The sequence below is a fragment of the Psammomys obesus genome, unplaced genomic scaffold (genome assembly GCF_907164565.1).
Source record: "Psammomys obesus unplaced genomic scaffold, mPsaObe1.curated_primary_1811, whole genome shotgun sequence".
In the NCBI taxonomy this organism is placed as follows: domain Eukaryota; kingdom Metazoa; phylum Chordata; class Mammalia; order Rodentia; family Muridae; genus Psammomys; species Psammomys obesus.
In genome coordinates this window covers 46,520,319-46,539,472 of record NW_026585895.1, presented here as the reverse complement: position 1 = coordinate 46,539,472, position 19,154 = coordinate 46,520,319, and the positions used below count along the sequence as shown (strand labels likewise).

The 19,154-nt window shown below is 41.5% G+C and overlaps 1 protein-coding gene across 4 annotated transcripts in view; it reads left to right on the top strand.

Annotated features, from left to right (window-relative positions):
• The window catches only part of Mapkap1 (MAPK associated protein 1), a 211,840-nt gene that overhangs the window by 35,048 nt on the left and 157,638 nt on the right, over window positions 1–19,154 (top strand). For all 4 annotated transcript variants that reach the window (XM_055600538.1, XM_055600536.1, XM_055600537.1 and 1 more), the window contains one exon: window positions 3,316–3,464. In XM_055600538.1, the coding sequence (XP_055456513.1) occupies window positions 3,316–3,464 (149 nt within the window). The remainder of the gene's footprint in view (window positions 1–3,315; window positions 3,465–19,154) is intronic.

Genomic DNA, 19,154 nt, shown 5'->3' with positions numbered 1-19,154 from the left:
TGGTGTTTTAAAATACAGGGCCAGGTAAGGTCACTCAAGATGTAAACGTAGATGGAGAAAAGGCCAAAGGCAAGCTTTGGAGAATTCCGGTAACCTGGGGAATGCACAGTGGAGCTGAGGATTGATGGCCTGTGGGAGAATAAATGGTACATCAAGTAGAGTTTTAGGAAGCCACTGAGAGCAGTGTTTAAGAGGGAGGGAGTAACAGCCATGTCAAAGGCTGCAGGGGTCTGAGGACTGATTAAAACTAAGCTAGAGTCAGGAAAAGGATGGTTTTTGTTTGTTTTTGTTTCGTTTTGTAACCTTCATGAAAGTTAATTTGGTGGAGTGGTGGGGGTACAATGTGTGCATGGGATGTTTTTGAGTGACTGGGATTGATTGGTGAGAAGGACAAGCCTATAGGCAGTGGTTTTGAGCAAGAGAAATGGTCCAGAACAAGGAGAAAGGGCTTGGATGTTTTTGTTTAATGAGCAGTGCTATGTGTACTGCTGCCAGGAGTAAGTGAAAGTCGAAAAAAAGAGTTAAGGAGTGGTGTCTCTGGATTGGCATAAGGGCCAGGATCTTTGTGGACAAGGGAGGAACTGGGCAGAGAGAGAAGTTCTTCCGTGATACTAGGAGCAGGCAGGAAGATGTGCAGGTGAGAGCAACAAACTTCTTGATAATTTCCATTTTCCCATGACACAGAGAGCTAAAAAAAAGAGGCGTTGTCAGCCTGAAGTGAAAATCGGTTTGAATGGAAAGAGCTAGTACATTGTCACCTCACACATAACCCTCCTGAAAATACATTAAATTTACACATGCCTCTTCTGCCTGTTTCTCTGTGGGGCCAGTAGAAACCTCTCTTATAAGCTCAAGAGGACAGCACACAACACGTTAATAAGGGACCTTTCTCAAGTGTGGCTGTATATCTGTTAGAGATTACATGTAGCAAGTTAATTGTGACATTGAAAATACCACTTTAATCCTCTTGTAGTAAGTTCTTCAGATTTGTATTTGATTGTGTCTTAGTCACTGTTGTATTGCTATGAAGAGACACCTTGACTAAGGCAACTCTCAAAGAAGGAAGCATTTACTGGGCCTTGTTTACCATTTCAGAGGATTAGTCCATGATCATCCTGGCAGGAAGCTGTCAGGCTTGGTACTAGAGCAGTAGCTGAGAGTGAGAACTTTACTCTACAGCCTGAAGGAGACAGCAGGCAGTGTGTGTGTGTGTGTGTGTGTGTGTGTGTGTGTGTGTGTGTGTGTGTGAGAGAGAGAGAGAGAGAGAGAGAGAGAGAGAGAGAGAGAGAGAGAGGTGGGCCACTGATGAATGATGATGAATGACAGACAGACACTGGGAATGATGTGGGCTTTCCAAGCAATCTTCAGCGCCCACTAGTGACACAACCTTCAACAAGTCCACATTGCCTAATTATTCGCAAACAGTCTCACTAATTGGGAAACAAGCATGAGTTTATGGGGGACATTCTAATTTAGACTACCACAGATAGGTGAAATGTGTTTGTATGCACAGACTCTAAATGTAGCTATCATTTATTTTAAAAGAGTTTAATCTCTTAGCCCTGACCCCAATCCCATTTCCTCTTTACATGGTTTAGTTATCTGTGGTCAACCATGGTCTGACAATTTTTTGTTTTTTGGGTTTTGGAGACAGGGTCTTTCTGTGTAGCCTTAGCTGTCCTGGACTCACTTTGTGGATCAGGCTGGCCCCGAACTCACAGAGATCTGCCTGCCTCTGCTTCCCAGAGTGCTGAGATTGCAGGCATGTGCCACTGAACCTGGGTGGTCTGACAGTTTTAAGTGGGTAAAATTTAGGAATAAATAGTTTGTCAATTTAAATAACCTAATACGGGGTGTTAACGAGTTTTAAAAATTATGAATAAGTTTTTATAAATTAAAGTTTATCATCAGTGTGTATGTGAAGGGAAACAGGATGGCCATGTATCACTTAACCATTTGAGAAATACCCACAGAATTATGTCTTGCAGTTTTGTTGTTGAGTATAACCATAGGGAGCTCTGGCACAGCTAAGGTGGTTATGAGGCCACCAGCTTGTGCAGTTTTATGGAAGCAGCACCATACATGTCTTTGGCTGGAAGTGGCACTGTGAGTGCATTTGCAGGGATTGGTATTCTCTGAGGCCTTGGAACCTGTCCCCTGTGGAGGGGCTACCTTGTCATCTGACTCATTTCACTAACTCTGTAGATTGATTTGATGAATTTACCTCTCCTGCCTGTTGATAAGCTTATGTAGTTGTAAAAAGGTGTAAAGTAACTGTGGGAGAATTCTATTGATTTCTCTTGATTTAATTTGACATTATTGAAAAGTTGAAAGGGGTTGAACCTGTTGATTTCAGGTTTTAAAATCTAAGATGGACTTACATAAAAGTTTAAGTGTAGATACTTTCTAATATTTATGAAATGAAAAAGTATGATGGCCCTCATATAATTGCCATCCGGTTACCACCTTGATGGATGTTCAGGTGAATTTAAAGAGCTTAAATGATCTTCATGAAGATGTGGAACTGTCTTGATTCAGTGATGAATAAAAGCTGAAGATTTTGATTTGATATAATTGAGTTTGAATACCTTCAATCATTATTTACTAACTCATACAGCAAGCTTTATTAAGTGTGTGATGTGTTCATTGGTGTCTCCACTGGTGTAGATCCCAGCCCTTTGGTTCAGCTGCATGATTTAGGCCTAACTAGAATATTCAAAGCTAGTTTTCATGTTGACAAAATTGGCAGTACTAAAACTCGCTTCACAGGCTTGTTACAAAGATTTAAAAAGCTGTGTTGGCATGCACAGTAGATGCTAATTCTTTGTTTCTCTTTTTCCTCATCTTTGTTTTTATCCTCAAGATATTGTTCTGGGTGCCATTGAAAACTGTGAAAGGACCTTACCTTACAGTTCTAGAAATCATGCAGTAGTAGGGCCACAAGAGAAATCTCTGAGATTTTCGAGATTGACACTCCCAGAGAGCTGGAAGGAAGTATCCAGGGTCCCACAGCAGTGGCGCCTGCTGATGCCTGGGTGCCTCAGCTGTGAGCAGTCTTCTGCCGAAGTGATCCTGCCCTTCTCTGTGATGCTCTTAGCCTGTGCCACTCACTGTGCTCTCTGTGCTCACTGCCCCTGCCATGTCCAAGCCTCTCTCGCTACCCCCCCGCTATGTACAGGTGAGGCTTTCTGCATGCATCGACCCAGCCTTTTCTCCACAGGCCCCCTTTAAGATCTAGAGGAAGACTTTAGGAAAAGTGGATAAACTGTCTTCTGCATACAGTGACAAAGATGTTGTTATCCTTTTCTGTCTCAGCCCAGGAGTTAAAGTCACTGTTTGAAAAAAAATCCCTCAAAGAGAAGCCTCCAAGTTTGGGCAAGCAGTCCATATTGTCTGTACGCCTGGAGCAGTGCCCTCTGCAGCTGAATAACCCCTTTAACGAGTACTCCAAGTTTGATGGCAAGGTAAGTTTAAACATACAGAGGCTGTGTACCTTTAAGATTGAGGGAGTTGTTGTTGGCATTATTGTTGTTGTTATTGTTATTATTGTATTTAGGTTTCAGAAGTGCCTCAGTATTGTAGAACACTACATTTATATTTAGACTTTTTTGACTGACTTTATGTATGAGTGTTGTGTCTGCATGTACACCTGCACGCTAGAAGAGGTCATCAGGTTCTAGTATAGATGGTTATGAGTCACCATGTGGTAGCTGGGAATTGAACTCAGGACCTGGAGGAACAGACAGTCACCTATCCACTGAGCCATCTCTCCAGCCCCGAACACCACATTTTCTAAGACCATAGATATAAAAAGTAAGAAAGTTGGTTTACTGTTTCTATCCTAACATTTAGGAGCATTAACACACTCTCTTATTCTTTTCTTCTCTGTACTTACCGTCCAGGACTGCTTTAATTCTCCTACATACAAATCTTGTAATCATATGTGTTAAGCTGAGTGTGACAGTATACACCTGTAATTTTAACACTCAGTACGGCAAAGCAGAAGGATGATGACTTTGAGGCTGGCCCGAGCTACATTACAAGAACTTGTCTCCAAAGCCAAACAAAAAGTACCTTCTCTGTTTCTCATATATGTATAATCTATGCACACATGTATGAGTCTGTATGGATAGATGCAAAGGGAGGGCTGGATGTTTTTGTTTATTTACCTGTTTCAACTTTGAGTACTTGGGCATTTGTGCTGGGTCGACTGATGAGGAGTGTGTTGGGGGCTTTGGGTATGGCTCTGGAGGTGATTTGTATTGTGCTGTCTGCAATTACAGAAATAGTGAGGTCTTGCCTTCAGAATTCTACACCATTCCATTTTGGTCTTTCACTCTCGAGGAATCTTGTGGGATACTTCCAGGGAGGGTGGCTTTTATTTTTTCCTTTCTGTTTGTAGTAACAGTTTGCTGTTATAAAATGAACGTATGTTTATTTTCCTTTTAGAAAAATGGCCACTGTTTCAGGAGGAGCCTGATTCTGCTCTGAGCCTCAGTTCTGAGCTGAGCAGGACCCTTTTTAGGAGAGAGTTGATTTTTTTAATTTATTGCCATTGAGTTTGCTGCCTGGCAGTGGTGTGGGATGCTGAGTGATAGCTTGCTGCCTGGAGGGGTCGCATGCGATTTATCTTACTTCAATACCATTGCAATTAATAAATGGCAGTGCTTTGCTCATGTTTGCATTTCTCTTCCTCACTTGCTGATTCTATCAGTTATTATCTTTGAGCAAAGAGATCTTTTTCTCTGGAAACCTCTTATCTTGTTTTATAGGTAGAAGTCATCGCATGGCCATGTGCACAGTAAGACTGTTGCTGTCTGTGAGGGTGGAGAATAGGAACCAGAAACAAAGCACATAAGTAACATATAGGCCCTCAGGTTCCCAAGATCCTCCAGAAAACAGCCAAATGCATATTTAGTCACTTTCAGGTTGCATTGCTCTAAACTTCTATTTAGTTGACTCATGCTACCCAAGGATGTAGAATGTAGGGAAAAGAAGGAGGGTTCCTCAGGATCCTAGAGAGTGTCCAGCTTCACTGCAGAGGACTCATTTAGATTGGTGAGAAGCTAGTCTGAGTTGGGACATGGCTGGAATTTATTTGCTCCCATAGCTGATAGAGTCTCATTGTTTGATGATAAAGAATAGGTAGAATAATTAATGTGTGATTCCATGCCAATAACCAGTTTAGACTTTAAAAAATAATGTATTCCATTAGCTTGGATTTGGATTTGTCAGAGAGTTGTGAGCACTGCTTGATACAGGCAGCTAACTTCTGAAAGCCAGGGAGACATCATTTCTTCAGTCACACCAGAATTTTTTGTTAGGTGTGTGTTTACATTTAAGTTGCCCTATACTTGTCATCATGGGCCTTTTGGCAATCTGTAGAGAGTAAGCATTGATTAAGAAAGATTTATGTATGGATAAGTCTGTCTTACAGTTTCTGCTATTTTATTATTACCCCATATATTACAATACTAAAATACAATTAAACCCTTGTTCTCATCTATTATTTAATATTGATGCATTTGGCAGATACGTAATGAAAGTGGCTAATATTTGAAGGATATTGGACTGTACATATTAAATCAGTCTTTATCTTTGTGAAAGGCATCAATATGATAGTCAATGGCATCTCAATGATTAATAGAGAATTATACTTGAGTCAAGCCTTTTTGTAACCTAGAAATTAAAATGACTATTCAAATAACACCTCAAAATGATCAAATTAGCATTTCGTGATTGCATAATAATGGGATTGTAGTAGTGCTAACAGCACCATGGCTGCCTCCAGAGTTGAGATCATGTCAACCCCTGGATAATAAAGCCTTTCTGTGCAAGTCGACTTTAATCATTTCCAGATTGATTCTTCCCATAAATCATCTGACGTTCAGTAGTAAATTTTTGTTACTGTTGTAACTTAAAATTATTTTTATTCATCTTATATTTAAGAAATGAAATGCGTATTCTGTCTTAATGATTCATCATCTTGTTATTGGGACTACACGTTTTTGCCTCAAATGGAAGGGTTTTCCATATGCTAAATACCTGCATATGAATAAATGTCTTATATAATTACATGTATGTAAATATACATGTATTTGCAAATAACTTTTAAAGCCACTAAAAATATGCTGTGAGGGTTTTTGTGTTTTTGTTTTGTTTTTTACAAATATTCATGATGCTTTCCTTGGGAACAGTGCCTGCCTTATTTACATAATTAACTGAGTGGTTTAGGTCTCCTGGGCAAATGGTAACATAATCGGGGAGAGAAGGGACAGAAAGAGTTTGGGGTCTAATTAAATATGCTAAAAAACTACTTAATTATGTATTTCCTCAAGAGACTGGTGGCTGTGCTGTCCTCAAGATGCTGCTGTGTTGGCTTTGAAGAAAGTATTTGTTTTGGGTATGGAGCTAGAATCACATGGTAGTTAAGCAAGCATACCTAGTGTTTAACAGTTTTGCAGACTTAGGTTCTTGGTTTTAGTGAATCTAAGGGTAAGCATCTTATAGCATTTTTCCTAAATTAAACATTTTCAAATAACTTTTGGTTCCTGTAGTTGGCTAATAATTTATTGAAAACATTTTTTGGGTTAGTATATTTTTAGAGCATGGAATTGGGAGGTCTGTACTTAGTTACAGTTTTAACAGTTTGGAGGGAGGACCATGCCAGGCTTGTAATGTTTATATTATGTGTTTGGCAAATAGATGATGCTGTCTGTGGCTTGGTTTGGATCCATAGATTAAGTCTGTTTACCAAGCATTTGAGAAAACATTCAAGGCAGACTGCAAGGAACTGTAGGTGAAGCTTGGTCTGATGAGTCGAAATCCAGCTCAGCGTCTGTGAATTCTTTTTTGTATGTTCATGGATAGACTGTGGGCATCATGTGTCCTAGAGAGTCACTTTGCCACAGAGCTGTGTTACAGCCCTGGCCACTGTTCCAGACAACCTCTGAGAAACCTCTTTCATAAAACATAACCTCTGCAGTAGGTTGGGATTAGAAACTTTGTGTTCCAGTTTCAATCTGTGTGAGGGTGTGCTTGGAGATGCTTGAAGGTGATGAGGTTCGCTCCTGGGAGAGGGGCTGGGTTAAGTGTCCTGGAGATGCGGTGTCATGCCCACTACCACCTTAGAGGTTGAACCTAAGGTCTCTTATGCTGAGCAAATATTCAACCACAGGCCTGCATCCCTATCCTTAGGGAAGTGGATCTAAGCCAGGCGTGGCTGCACACTCCTTTAATCTCAGCACTCAGGAGACAGAGGCAGGCAGATACTTACCCTGGCAGTTGTGAGTACTGTTCCAGTGCTTCTTTAGACATAGGAAGAGCAAGACATTGATTTGTTTGCATGTGTGTGTGTGTCTGTCTATATATGTATCTATCTATCTTTACGTATTCATTTACTCATTTATTTGGAAGGTAGTGTCTACTAAACGTCAGTTGGAAAGATAGTTGGGCATTAGTAATTGCTTGGCACTTGTAATAAACATTAGCTCTCATACCTACTGTGACATAGCTAAATACTATTACCTAAATGTGTGGGGGTGTTATTTGCCTTGACAAAGGCTTGAAAAAGCAAAAGAGGACTGGTTCCCACCAACAGCTGTGACTTTGATTGTGTTAACTTGTTAGAAAGTAGCCACGTCTAGGGTAGAAACTGTTTTAACAGGAAACTGCAGGGTGTGGGGGAGGGGATAATTCACGAGTGCTAATTGCTTGGCTGTTAATTTTCATAAGTGTTGATAGAAGCAGTTCCTTAAATTAAACTTTGTTTAAAATGTATCAGGGGAAATATTCCACAATGTCGAGCCTGAAGTGAAAATTAATATGAATGCCGTGGCAATTAACACATACTGGTTAATAGCTTTTAGCAGCATTTTGGGATGATAATCCTTAAATACATTTTTGCATGCTGCTCTTGTTTCAGCATTGTTCTAGTCCGATGTCTGGATAATTATGAACAAATGTTTCCTATAATCATTGGCATTAAATAGCTGTCTTCAAAGAAAGTCACTTGAAACTTTTATAGAAAATAGTGATGTCACAAAGAAATGTTATACACTTAGAAAAGGTCAGTGAATTGAAATCATGTTTTAAACAAACAGCTGGGCTGGACAGGTGGCTTAATGGTTAGTGATTAAGAGCACTGGCTGTTCTTGCAGAAGACCTGAGGACCCAGATTCTTAGTACCCATATGGCAGCTTACCACTGTCTGTAACTGCAGTTTCAGGGGTACACAGCTATACATGCACGCAAAACACTCATCTACATAAAATTAAAATAAATTTTAAAAACAAAAACAGCTAGGTTGCACCTCCCATGGGGGCGGGGGTTAAGGAGCTAGCCATAGAGTTCATACCAGAGACAGTCCCTGTTCTGCTTACTAGGAAAGCCACTTGGATACTGAGCTGCCATGGGCTACGTCCGAGCGGGGGTTCTAGGTTATATCCATGCATGGTCCCTGGTTGGAGAATCAGTCTCAGATAAGCCCCTGTGCCCAGATATATTTGGTCCTTGTAGAGCTCCTGTTCTCTCCAGGTCTTACTAACTCTCTCTTCTTTCATATGATTCCCTGTACTCTGCCCAAAATTTGGTTATGAGTCTCAGCATCCGCTTTGATACACTGCTATGTAGAGTCTTTCAGAGACCCTCTGTGGTAGGCACCTATCCTGCTTCTTGTTTTCTCCTACTTCCAATGTCCATCCTATTTAGGAGGACATTGCAACCAGTCCTGGTGAGACCTGATAAGCTAGGGTCAGATGAAAGGGGAGGAGGACCTCCCCTATAAGTGGACTTAGTGAGGGGCAAGAAGGAGATGAGGGAAGGAGAGTGGGATTGGGAAGGAATGAGAGAGGGGGCTACAGCTGGGACACAAAGTAAATAAACTGTAATTAATATAAAAAAATAAAAAATTATATCACACAAAAAAAAAACACCAAAAAACCCAAAAACGGCCATAGAATAAAGTGCTCCTCATCTGAAGTTGGAAATTTTGCTATTATCATGGGAATGGGCCCTTCTAATATATTATGTTACTTTAGTTTCAGATTTTTTTTTTTTTTCTCTGAGACAGGGTTTCTCTGTGTAGCCTTGGATGTCCTGGGCTCACTTTGTAGACCAGGCTGACCTGGAACTCACAGAGATCCACCTGCCTCTGCCTCCCTGAGTGCTGGGAGTACAGGTGTGTGCTACTGCGCCTGCTCAGAATATTTTCTAAAATCATGATAGTTTGGGTTTTTAGTGTTGGCTGTCTTTCTCTCCACTAGTGGCCTTGAATTAAGAGTCTTCTGTCTTTCCTTTTCCTCCATCTGCCCAAGTGGCTTGTCTACCATCCCTCTCTACCCCCAGAGAAACAGTAGTGCAGAGTGAAGTTGCCTGCCTTGTGATCCTCTTCTCACTCATCCCTACACCTCTGTCAGTAAAGGTTCTCCTGAGATTAACAGTAAGTTCCCATAAGAGACAAATACAGGGCGCCTTAAGGTGTTTTGTTTAGATGTCTTCCTCTTTCGTTGACTTTGCCCTGCACACTTACTTATTTACTTTATTTATTTATTTACTTTTAAAGCAGATTTAATTCACTTTATTTTTCTTGTTAAAAACCCTTTTGTGGTAGCCAGAACTGGAGCCTGAACAGAGGCTCTGGTGTAGGTTTTCCCAAGATGATCAGTGAATTCCTGATAAGGAGACTTGGTGAACACATTCTGTTTCCAGAGGTCAGGGGTCAGGTAGCTGTAGGTCTTGGAGTTGGCATCAAAAGTGGCCTTGGCAAAGTTGCCCAGGGTGGCACTGCAGCCCCTGGCTGATTTGTAGCAGTCTTGAGTACCAGCTGTCATCAGTAGCTTCTTGGGCACATTAGCCAGTGCCCCTAGGAGCAGGGATGAGACATAACAAAGCAGCCACAGTGGCCTGTCACCTTGTACAGAAAGGTGTGGGGCTTGCCAATCTTGTTTCCCCAATAGCCTCTCAACACAGGGACAAGATGATGGCCCCTCGGATAGCAGTGGCTATCTCCTTGGAACACTTAACACCAACACCAACGTAACCATTGTAGTCCCCAGTAGGGACAAAAGCCTTGAACCTGGTCCACTGGCTAGCCCATGTCTGCTTCTGCACTGGCGTGATCTTTAGAACCTCTTCCTTTAGGGATGTACCCAGGAAAAGTCAGTAATCTTGGATTCCTTAATGGGCAGGGAGAACAGGTAGATCTCCTCCAAGGACTTTATCTTCATGTCCTTAACCAGGCAGCCCAGCTTGGTGACAAGGATCCATGATCCACTCTTTGGCTTTATGGCCACGCCCACGGCCTCCTGGACACGGCCACGCCCCTGACCACGCCCATGCCTATAAGACAGCTACAGAATCCTCTCCAGAAGCCCTGGCAGCCTTCTAATCCTGCTACCAACTCCCCTCCCCCCCAAGTCATCCGGGCCCTCCCGCTGCACTGACATCATCCTCCATTTGGTATTTTCCTGAAGAAGAAGAAGAAGGAGGAGGAGGAGGAAGAGGAGGAGGAAGTAGAAGAGCTACTTTATTTTTGTGGCATGGTCTCTCTCCCTGGCTGTTCTGGAATCTACTCTGGAGTGTCTGGAACTTACTCTGTAGACCAGGCTGGCCCTGAACTCACAGAGAGCCACCTGCCTCTGCCTACCAAGTGCTAGGACTAAAGGCCTGTGCCACCACACCTGTCTTTACATACTCTATCTACTATTTCTTTAAATAATGAATAATAAAGCACTAACATAATATCAGTGGTTATTCACTTGGTGACTTATTTCTGTGATTGTATCTTGCCAGTTTTTCTTTTCGTAGAACAAAATTTGTTAACCTATTCCTAAAAGGTATCAGCTACTCACTATCTTTCCCATTTAATGGTGTACTGATAAATAGAATGATCAGATTTATTACTTACCTTTTTTCTTTTGATTTTTTTTTTAAAGATAGGGTTTCTTTATGTAGCCCTGGCTGGTCTCGAACTCACATAGATCCACCTGCCTCTACTTCCTGACTGCTGACATTAAAGGTGTATGCCACTTTATGCCACCACCGCCCATCTCATTAGTCAGCTTTTGATGTGATATTTTCCCTTTATCATCCTCTTGCCTCAGCCTCCCTAGTTCTGGGTGTACAGGCATGAGCCCTCATGCTTGTATTTATGTTCATAAGACAAAGTTAATCGTAGATTAAAACATTGTGGAGATTCAGTGGAGAGGATGTATGCCTGGTAAAGTGCCTGCGCATGGCCAGTGCTGAGAGATGTTTAGTTTGCTTTCCTTACGTTCATTTCCTTTCTGTGTAGAGGTCCTCGTGAGTAACAGACACAGTGAGCCTGGATAAGTGATGAGCACATAGACCTGACCTATGGGCCTTCTTCCCTTGGTGGGAATAGATGTGGGATATCACACTCCAGTCATAGCACAGCCGTCAGTGAGGAGGTGTATTTCTTTTCTTTTCTTTTTTTTTTTTTTTTTTTTTGCATTTTTAGTTAATTATTATTATTTATTACAACTTATTCAATTTGTATCCCAGCTGTCTCACCCTCCCTCATCTTCTCCCATGCCCCTTCCCTAGTCCACTGATAGGGGTGGTCCTCCTTCCCTTCCATCTGACCCTAGCCTATCAGGTCTCGTCTGGACTTGCTGCATTGTCTTCCTCTGTGGCCTGGTAAGGCTGCACCCCCCTAGGGGGAGGTGATCAAAGAGCCAGCCACTGAGTTCATGTCAGAGAAAGCCCCTACTCCCCTCACTAGGGAACCCACTTGGAGACTGAGTCAATGGGCTGCATCTGAGCCGGGGGTTTTAGGTCCTCTCCATGCATGGTCCTTGGTCTCTGCAGGACCCACAGGGCCCAGTTTTTTGTTTCTTTGTTTGGTTTGCTTGTTGTTCTCCTTTTGGCACTCCTGTCCCCTCCAGGTCTTTCTTTCTCCCCCTTCTTTCATAAAATTCCGTGCATTCTGCCCGAAGTTTGGCTATGAGTCTCAACCTCTGCTTTGATAAGGAGGTGTATTTCTATTTCTATACGGATGTTTTAGTAAAGGGCAAAGACGGTTTGCACAAAGAGGTCTGAGGAACTGGAAGAGAAGAAGGGTGTGTGATTGGAACCCAAGGTTGAGACAGCAGCTGGTATAAGCAGAGGCTGCTGAGGCAGGCAGTGGATGGCTGGGAGAAGTGTTCTCTTTAATCCAGGAGTACTGAAAGCCTTGAACAAATTCAGATGGAGCCGTGAGGTAAGCTGATTTGTGTGTGTGTGTGTCTTTTGGGGAGGGGGTTGTTTTGTTAAACCTGAATGCCAAGCAAGTGTTCTGCCACTGAGCCTTTTCCCACAGCCCTTCAGATTTGTATATTCAAATGGTCATGGGAGTGTGCTGAATAGAGTATAACTTGAGCAGAGTCTTGGGGGACAGACAGACCAATCAAAAATTTTTTTTACCCTGGTAAGAGATGAATGGACAGGGAGTAATTGATGATGGAATTGCAGTAGATTTATTCAAGTGATATCTAGCATATAAAAAATGGTTAGACTTGCCAGGCCTTGGAGGCGGACGCCTTTAATCCCAGCACTTGGGAGGCAGAGGCAGGTTCATTTCTGAGTTCGAGGCCAGCCTGGTTTACAGAATGAGTTCCAGGACAGCTAAGGCTACACGCAAAAACCCTGTCCCAACCCTTACTCTCCACCTACCTACCTATTTTAGCAAATGGCTTACTCAACAACCACCCTGGATGGGTTGCTTTTAAACATTGTGTACCAGCTTTTCAGGTAAGATGTAACTAACCCCCTGGAGGAACTTAAAGGTAATGGAGCCTAGAAGTGAAGGAGCCTCCTCCAGCTTGCATTCTGGGGATGAGATTCAGGACCTTGAGTATGGTAAGCAAGTTCTCTACCACTGGGCTTCATCCCCAGCCCAGAAACCAGCCTTTACCTTTAGGGTTATACCTATTGCTGGGAACCCTGAGAGTTGGCCTGTGACTTCACGTGTGCCAGAATGAGAGAGGAATAGACCCATGGACAACAAAGTGTATCATAACATGATGAGCACTGTAGTAGAGGCCGACGGAAGATGTAGGGTGTGGATAGAAGGTTCGGTAGCTCATCTAGCCTCTTATCCTCAGTTGTTGGAATTTTTGTTGTGTGATTTCTAGAGAGCAGAGGTTCAGTTTTGTTCGGTCTTGTAATGAACCCCACAGTAGCATTTTTCACATAAATGTGGAAAAATTTAAATGGCAGTGGTAAATTTCAGATGTTACAGCTTTAAGGCAGGACCTGAGAGCTGTGTTCTGTTCATGTCTCTGCTCCCTTCTGTTACGCTGAAGTTTAACACCTAGACAGAGATACATGTAAGAAAGTAAGTTTAGGGAATTTGCAAAATATGCTACTATGCAACCAAAGATTAAATTGATTTGTTATATGCACATATAACAATTTAGCTACAATTCATTTTAATTGTCTGTATGAAGTTAAAAAGTATTAGTGTCAGATAAAGATTCATCACTGGTGCGTGATTTGAGGCCAATACTGGAGCGTGCAGGCGTGTACTCCGCAGATGTTTGTGTAAGATGCTGTCTTTCCTGACAGCAGTTAAAAAGTATGGCTATAGTAATCAAATTGTGCTGCAGCGACTCTGAGGCTAGGGCCAGATTGAATTAAAATAGATATAAGATTTATGAATAGCAATAGCTGTGATAAAATTTCACTGCCTTCTTCAACAGGAAGGACTTTGCACAGTGGAAAGAATAAAATCTAATAACCACTTTCCTAAAACTGTGCTTTCTCTGACTTTCATTTTCCCTTCCTAATTACAGCATCAAAACAATAACTTGCAAGGGCATTTTCTGTTCTTTTCTGTCTTTGGCCATAGTAACATTTCTTTTTCTCCCCTATTGTATTAAATACATAGCATTAAGACAAGTGTTTGATATAATACTGTTTTAGTTTAGAAGCACAGTTCCTATAAAGCAGCTCAATTAAGAGGGGTGGTTAAGCTTCATTTAAAGAAAGCTTTATTAGCACCACTGAAGCTGCATTTACTGAGTTTCTGTTTTGTGTCTGGTTCTATAAATTGACCTGTGTTGTCTGCTTACTCCTCAAGCTGGTATCTACTGTTGGCACTGATGATCAGGAGCCTAGAGTACAGCAGACAGAATGTGTGATGCTGTGGACAAATGCATGAGACTGTGACCTCTTATTTTCTTTTTTCTGAGACAAGATCTTGCTGTAGCACAGGCTGGCCTTAAACTAAGGATCTCCTTTTCCTTTCTATGTTCTGAGATGGCATTCTTGTGGGACTGTTGCCTGGCTGAATTTTAATATTACTCTGTCCACAGGAATTGTTTCTGTTTTGTTTTTTTGTTTTTCTCCAAGATGGAGTTTCTCCGTGTAGCCCTAACTGTACTGGAACTTGCTGTGTAGACAAGTCTAGCCTTGATCTTAGAGATCTGCTTTTCTTTGCCTCCCAAGTGCTTGGATTAAAGGTATGCTCCACTATACCCTACTTGTCTATAGGAATTTATTGTAATAAAATCTTTGAGGCCTTGTCACAGGATAAGCAATTCTTTAATATTAATGATGTAGGCACTTTTAAAATAGGGATTTTATCCGTGTTGATAAAATTTGGCCTTGGTTGACAGACATTATGATTGTCATGGTGTCACTTCTTCCTGGCCTTAGGGTTCAAGCTGAGGTAGGAGAGCTCAAGTACACTTTGGTTACAGAGTGAGTTCAAAACCAGTTTGTACAAAGTAGTGTATCCTTGTGTCAGGCGAGGTCCAGTGCATTCTGGGCGGTATGGCCATAGATGAGACCTTGCTTCAAAAAGATAAACAGAAAATGCTTGTTTACCATGTGGAAGGCCCTTGAACCAATCCCAGTATTGCAAACACACACAATATTTTACAAGTTGTTGTTTCTGAAGTTACATTGGGATCAACATTGTCAGGGTTCTCTTGAAATAACTTATGTGATGAGAACCCTGCCTGTCAGTGTTTATGTTCCAAACTACTTACAGGGCAAATAAATGGCAGAGTCTGACATAGTCTCAGTCTCAGAGACTGACAGTCTCACAGGAGCAGATTGCTCTAATGTCCGAATGCTATAGATGTCTTCTTAGGTGAGATTGGATTGGGGAAGGAAACTTGGGGCTGTCTTTAAAAGTGTGCTCTGCTTTGCGCCTTCACTGGGCTCCATCTCAGGTGCTGGGAGAAACACACTGTTTGACCTGAGGCTGGCAGAAAGGAAGAACACTATCACATTCTTGTGTAGGCACGGGGGTCTTCCTCTGCAGCTTGTTCTGCAAAGCTGGGCGCTTGATTTCCTTCTCCCTCTGATGAGAGGCTGTCCCATCTTTCTTTTGGTTCAGCTGTCCCTTTCTACGCAGATCCTTTTTTGTTTTCTCCCTTTTCTTTCTTTTTGTACATGAGCACAAAGGACCAAGAATGGATTTCTGTTTGTCTTGTTCTCTCACTGTGGTGATTTTCAGATTCCTGTCCACCTTCTACATGTTTGAAGATCTGCCACATTATGACTGATGATTGTGCTGTGTCTAACATGCTGCTGAATATTTAAAAAACACATTTTTCATATTCAATTAGGTATACAGAGAAAAATGTTAAGATGTAATTTTGATCTTGAAATGCAGTTATGTAGAACTAGAAACGGATATTATCTCTTTAAATGAGACAGCAAGAATAGGTCTGTTGACCATGAATAATTTTTGTCAGTTTTGCTACCCCGGCAGATCCTTCATTAAGCGTTCAGCATTAAATTAAAATAAAACCAGTTTCCAATAGTAATTAACTTGAGTATATCGGGAGGCCATTATTCACATTAAAGTAACCTTTTAATAGCTCTGCCTTTAACTTCACTGCAGGTAATGACTTTAAAGAGCACTTATTAAAAGAGAAATGGTAATGAGCTTTAATAAAGCAGAACAACTTGAAAATTAAGAACCATTTTCTATGGAACAGGATGTGTAGGTGTGACTTCAGTACCACATTAATGCTGCTAGTAATTCTTCATCTAGTCTCTTAATGTTAACAGTGATTGCAAAGGGACAATTGTATTACAAAATTAATTTTGCCATTTTGGGTTAAAATTGTGTTAATATGGAATATTGTGTTTCATATTTTTCAAGGACTCTTACTACTGGGATGGATGAGTTGCTCGCAGTTGTAATTCTGGACCCTTATGCACCTATCTTTAATGAAAATAGTTAAGGTAAATGGGTTAATGAAGGTTGTCTTGAGCCATCTTGGTAGTTCATAGATTAGAAACTTGCCTTAGGAGGTTCTGAGGTGATTAGTAAAATGTCTGTTTTTCTCCTGACGTCCTTTCTTCTAAAGACACCCCATGAAGATCTATTGCTTTCTGATCTTTGTTCTCCTTATTTCCTCTTCACCTCTTTTGGGAAGGCTGGCTGCTTCCTGAATATGTCAGTTTTTAATTGGAGCTCTGATTGAATTAAAGGCTTATTCTTTTTTCTGCTGTTGTTTGTTTTTTGAGATAGACTCTCCATATATAACCCAGGCTGGCCAGGAACTCACAGTCTTCTTACCTCTGCCACCTGAGTGCTGGGATTAAAAATGGCATCACCAGCCCAGCTTTAAGTTCATAAACTTAAGAATTGATATTTCCTAACTGTCCAACTGATTATCTTAAAAAAAAACAATGTCCTTCTGCATTTATTTAACAGTTCAGAGAGTTCAAGGTGAACCAAAATTAGCAATGATAGAAAATTTCTTTCCTATGTTCACCAGACCAAATTGGTGAAGTTTTGATGAATATCATGGCGTGTATCAGGGCTAATGGTGTCAGTATGCACACATATACATAAACATGGGCTGGAGACATGGCTCAGTGGTTAAGAGCACTGTCTGGTCTTCGAAAGGACCCGAGTTCAATTCCCAGCACCCACATGGCAGCTCACAACTGTAACACTAATTCCAAGGGATCTGACACCTTCACACTAATGCACATAAAATTAAAAAAAAAAAAAAGTGTAAAAAAAAAAAAACTGACTGGCATATACATACATATATACAAACACCCGAATACTCCTATGACTGAGAAAATGTACATCTAAAATGTATTTTAAGGAATTAATCAGAAAATTCTTCAAAAATGTGAGATTTTGTTATTTATATGACAGAAATGCTGGAAAACAGCCTAAATGCCCAGTACTAGAGAACTGAGAAAATCTGAGCAGTAGTCTTTGCTTAACAAGTTTTAAATAATGATAAAAATGGTGGCACCTGTGCTACTGCTTGGCCTAGACAGGCTTTTGTAACATAAGTAAAAGCAGGTTATAAAATAGTGTATATATTTTCAAGTTGTGTTAAAATGTTTATATGCGTAGGAAAAAGTATATTAGGATGTGCATAGAATACAGCTTATCACATTTTTATTGATTCGGCAGTTAGTATTCAGATTTCTTTTTCAAAGTGACTGCCTTGCTCTTTTAATTGTGATGATGACAATGAAACAGAGATGATAAAAATGTAAAGTTTAAGAAAAAAAATTTAACCTAATTTTATTTAGAGAAACTGGGTAGGCTTTGCTTAGACAGAGATGAAGCTGCATTTCAAAATAATGAAATGTATATATATATATATATATATATATATATATATTTTTTTTTTTTTGCAAGACAGGTTTTCTCTGTGTAACCGTGACTGTCCTAGAGCTCAGTCTGTAGACCAGGCTGGCCCTGATCTCTGGGATTAAAGGCATGTGCCACCATACCCAGCTGTCAAGTACACTCTTAAGAATTGTTATTAGGCTGGAGAGATAGACCCGCAGGACCTGGGTTTCATTTGCCAGCACCCACAGAGCAGTTCATGGCAGCCTATAACTCCAGCTTTAGGAAATCCTACACCTACGTCTGGCTTCTGAGGGCACTGCATTCAGGTGCACAAATACACAGACATACAATAAAAATTAAAACTACCTCCCTCCCTCTGTATTTGTGTGTCTGCTACTGACATCTTGAACTATTAGATTTTTTTTATTATTACAGATTAAGAAAAACGATAGAGTGCTTGTTTGAACACTGTCCACCCCATCATAAAGTCAACAGATGTTGTGTATAGAGCACAGACTAGTCACTGAGGAAGGGAAGAGGAGGTCCCTGCCTCTAGAAATTGCACAGGTAGCAGTGTCTGCTGTGCTGAGGTCATCCATCTATATCTGTCCCCATCTGTGTCATCTGTGTGTACTGTCGCCCCCCATCCCCAAGGCAGCACATGTTTCTATGATATAGACATTCTTACTCCATGTTGATATTGACCAGGTCTGGGAGAAATTAATTAAGTAGCTTTTCCGTAATCATACCTGCTGTGGGTACATCTTTGAGTCCAGGTTATATGATGTTTGGAGTTTATACTGTTTTAAAAAGAACCACTTGTCTTAAGAGAAATACATTTTTTTAAACTTTTCATTGGTTCTTTGTGAATTTAGCATCCCAGTTTCACTCATCTTCCTCTCTCCTCATACCTGCCCTCCACCCTTGCAACCTCCCCCTAACAACAGATAAGAAAAAAATCTGGTCATGGAAGCTGCAGTGTATCACGGTATGTCCCACAGTATATGCTTCTTTGCTGTCAGATGTTCATTACAATGACTTCTTAGTCTGGTATGAGTTCTCTAGCTCTGCTACTCTATCAATACTGGAACCTCAATGGAACTCCTCTCAGATATTCTGTTGTTGCCCTGTGTCATAGAGATCCTGTAGTTTTGGATCTGTAGGACAGGCCTCTTCATACACTCCAGCAGTTCATGGATGGGGTAGATGCTGGGGTGGGCCAATTTAAAGCCCTGGATATGAGAGTTATCTCCAGCTCTTACAACCTCAAGGCCAGCTCACCAGCAACCCCCACTCCTCCCCCTACCCTCTCCCCTCAGGGCCAGCCCTGCTGCCCAGGTGAGATGCAGGGCTTGGTCCCCTGAGTGTTGCAGCTGGTAAGGGACATGACAAGTTCTCCCTCTCTTATGACCCTGACGCCAGCTCTCCTGCCTGCCACAGATGGTGAGGGAAGAGGGAAGGGAGGAGGGCATCTCTCTCATGGCTGGCTCACTCACACTCATGCTCGCAGGCAGCTAACCCATGACCTCCATACCCAGGGCCAGCTCTACTATGCTGCCCAGATGAGGTTCAGGGCCTGCTTCTCCAA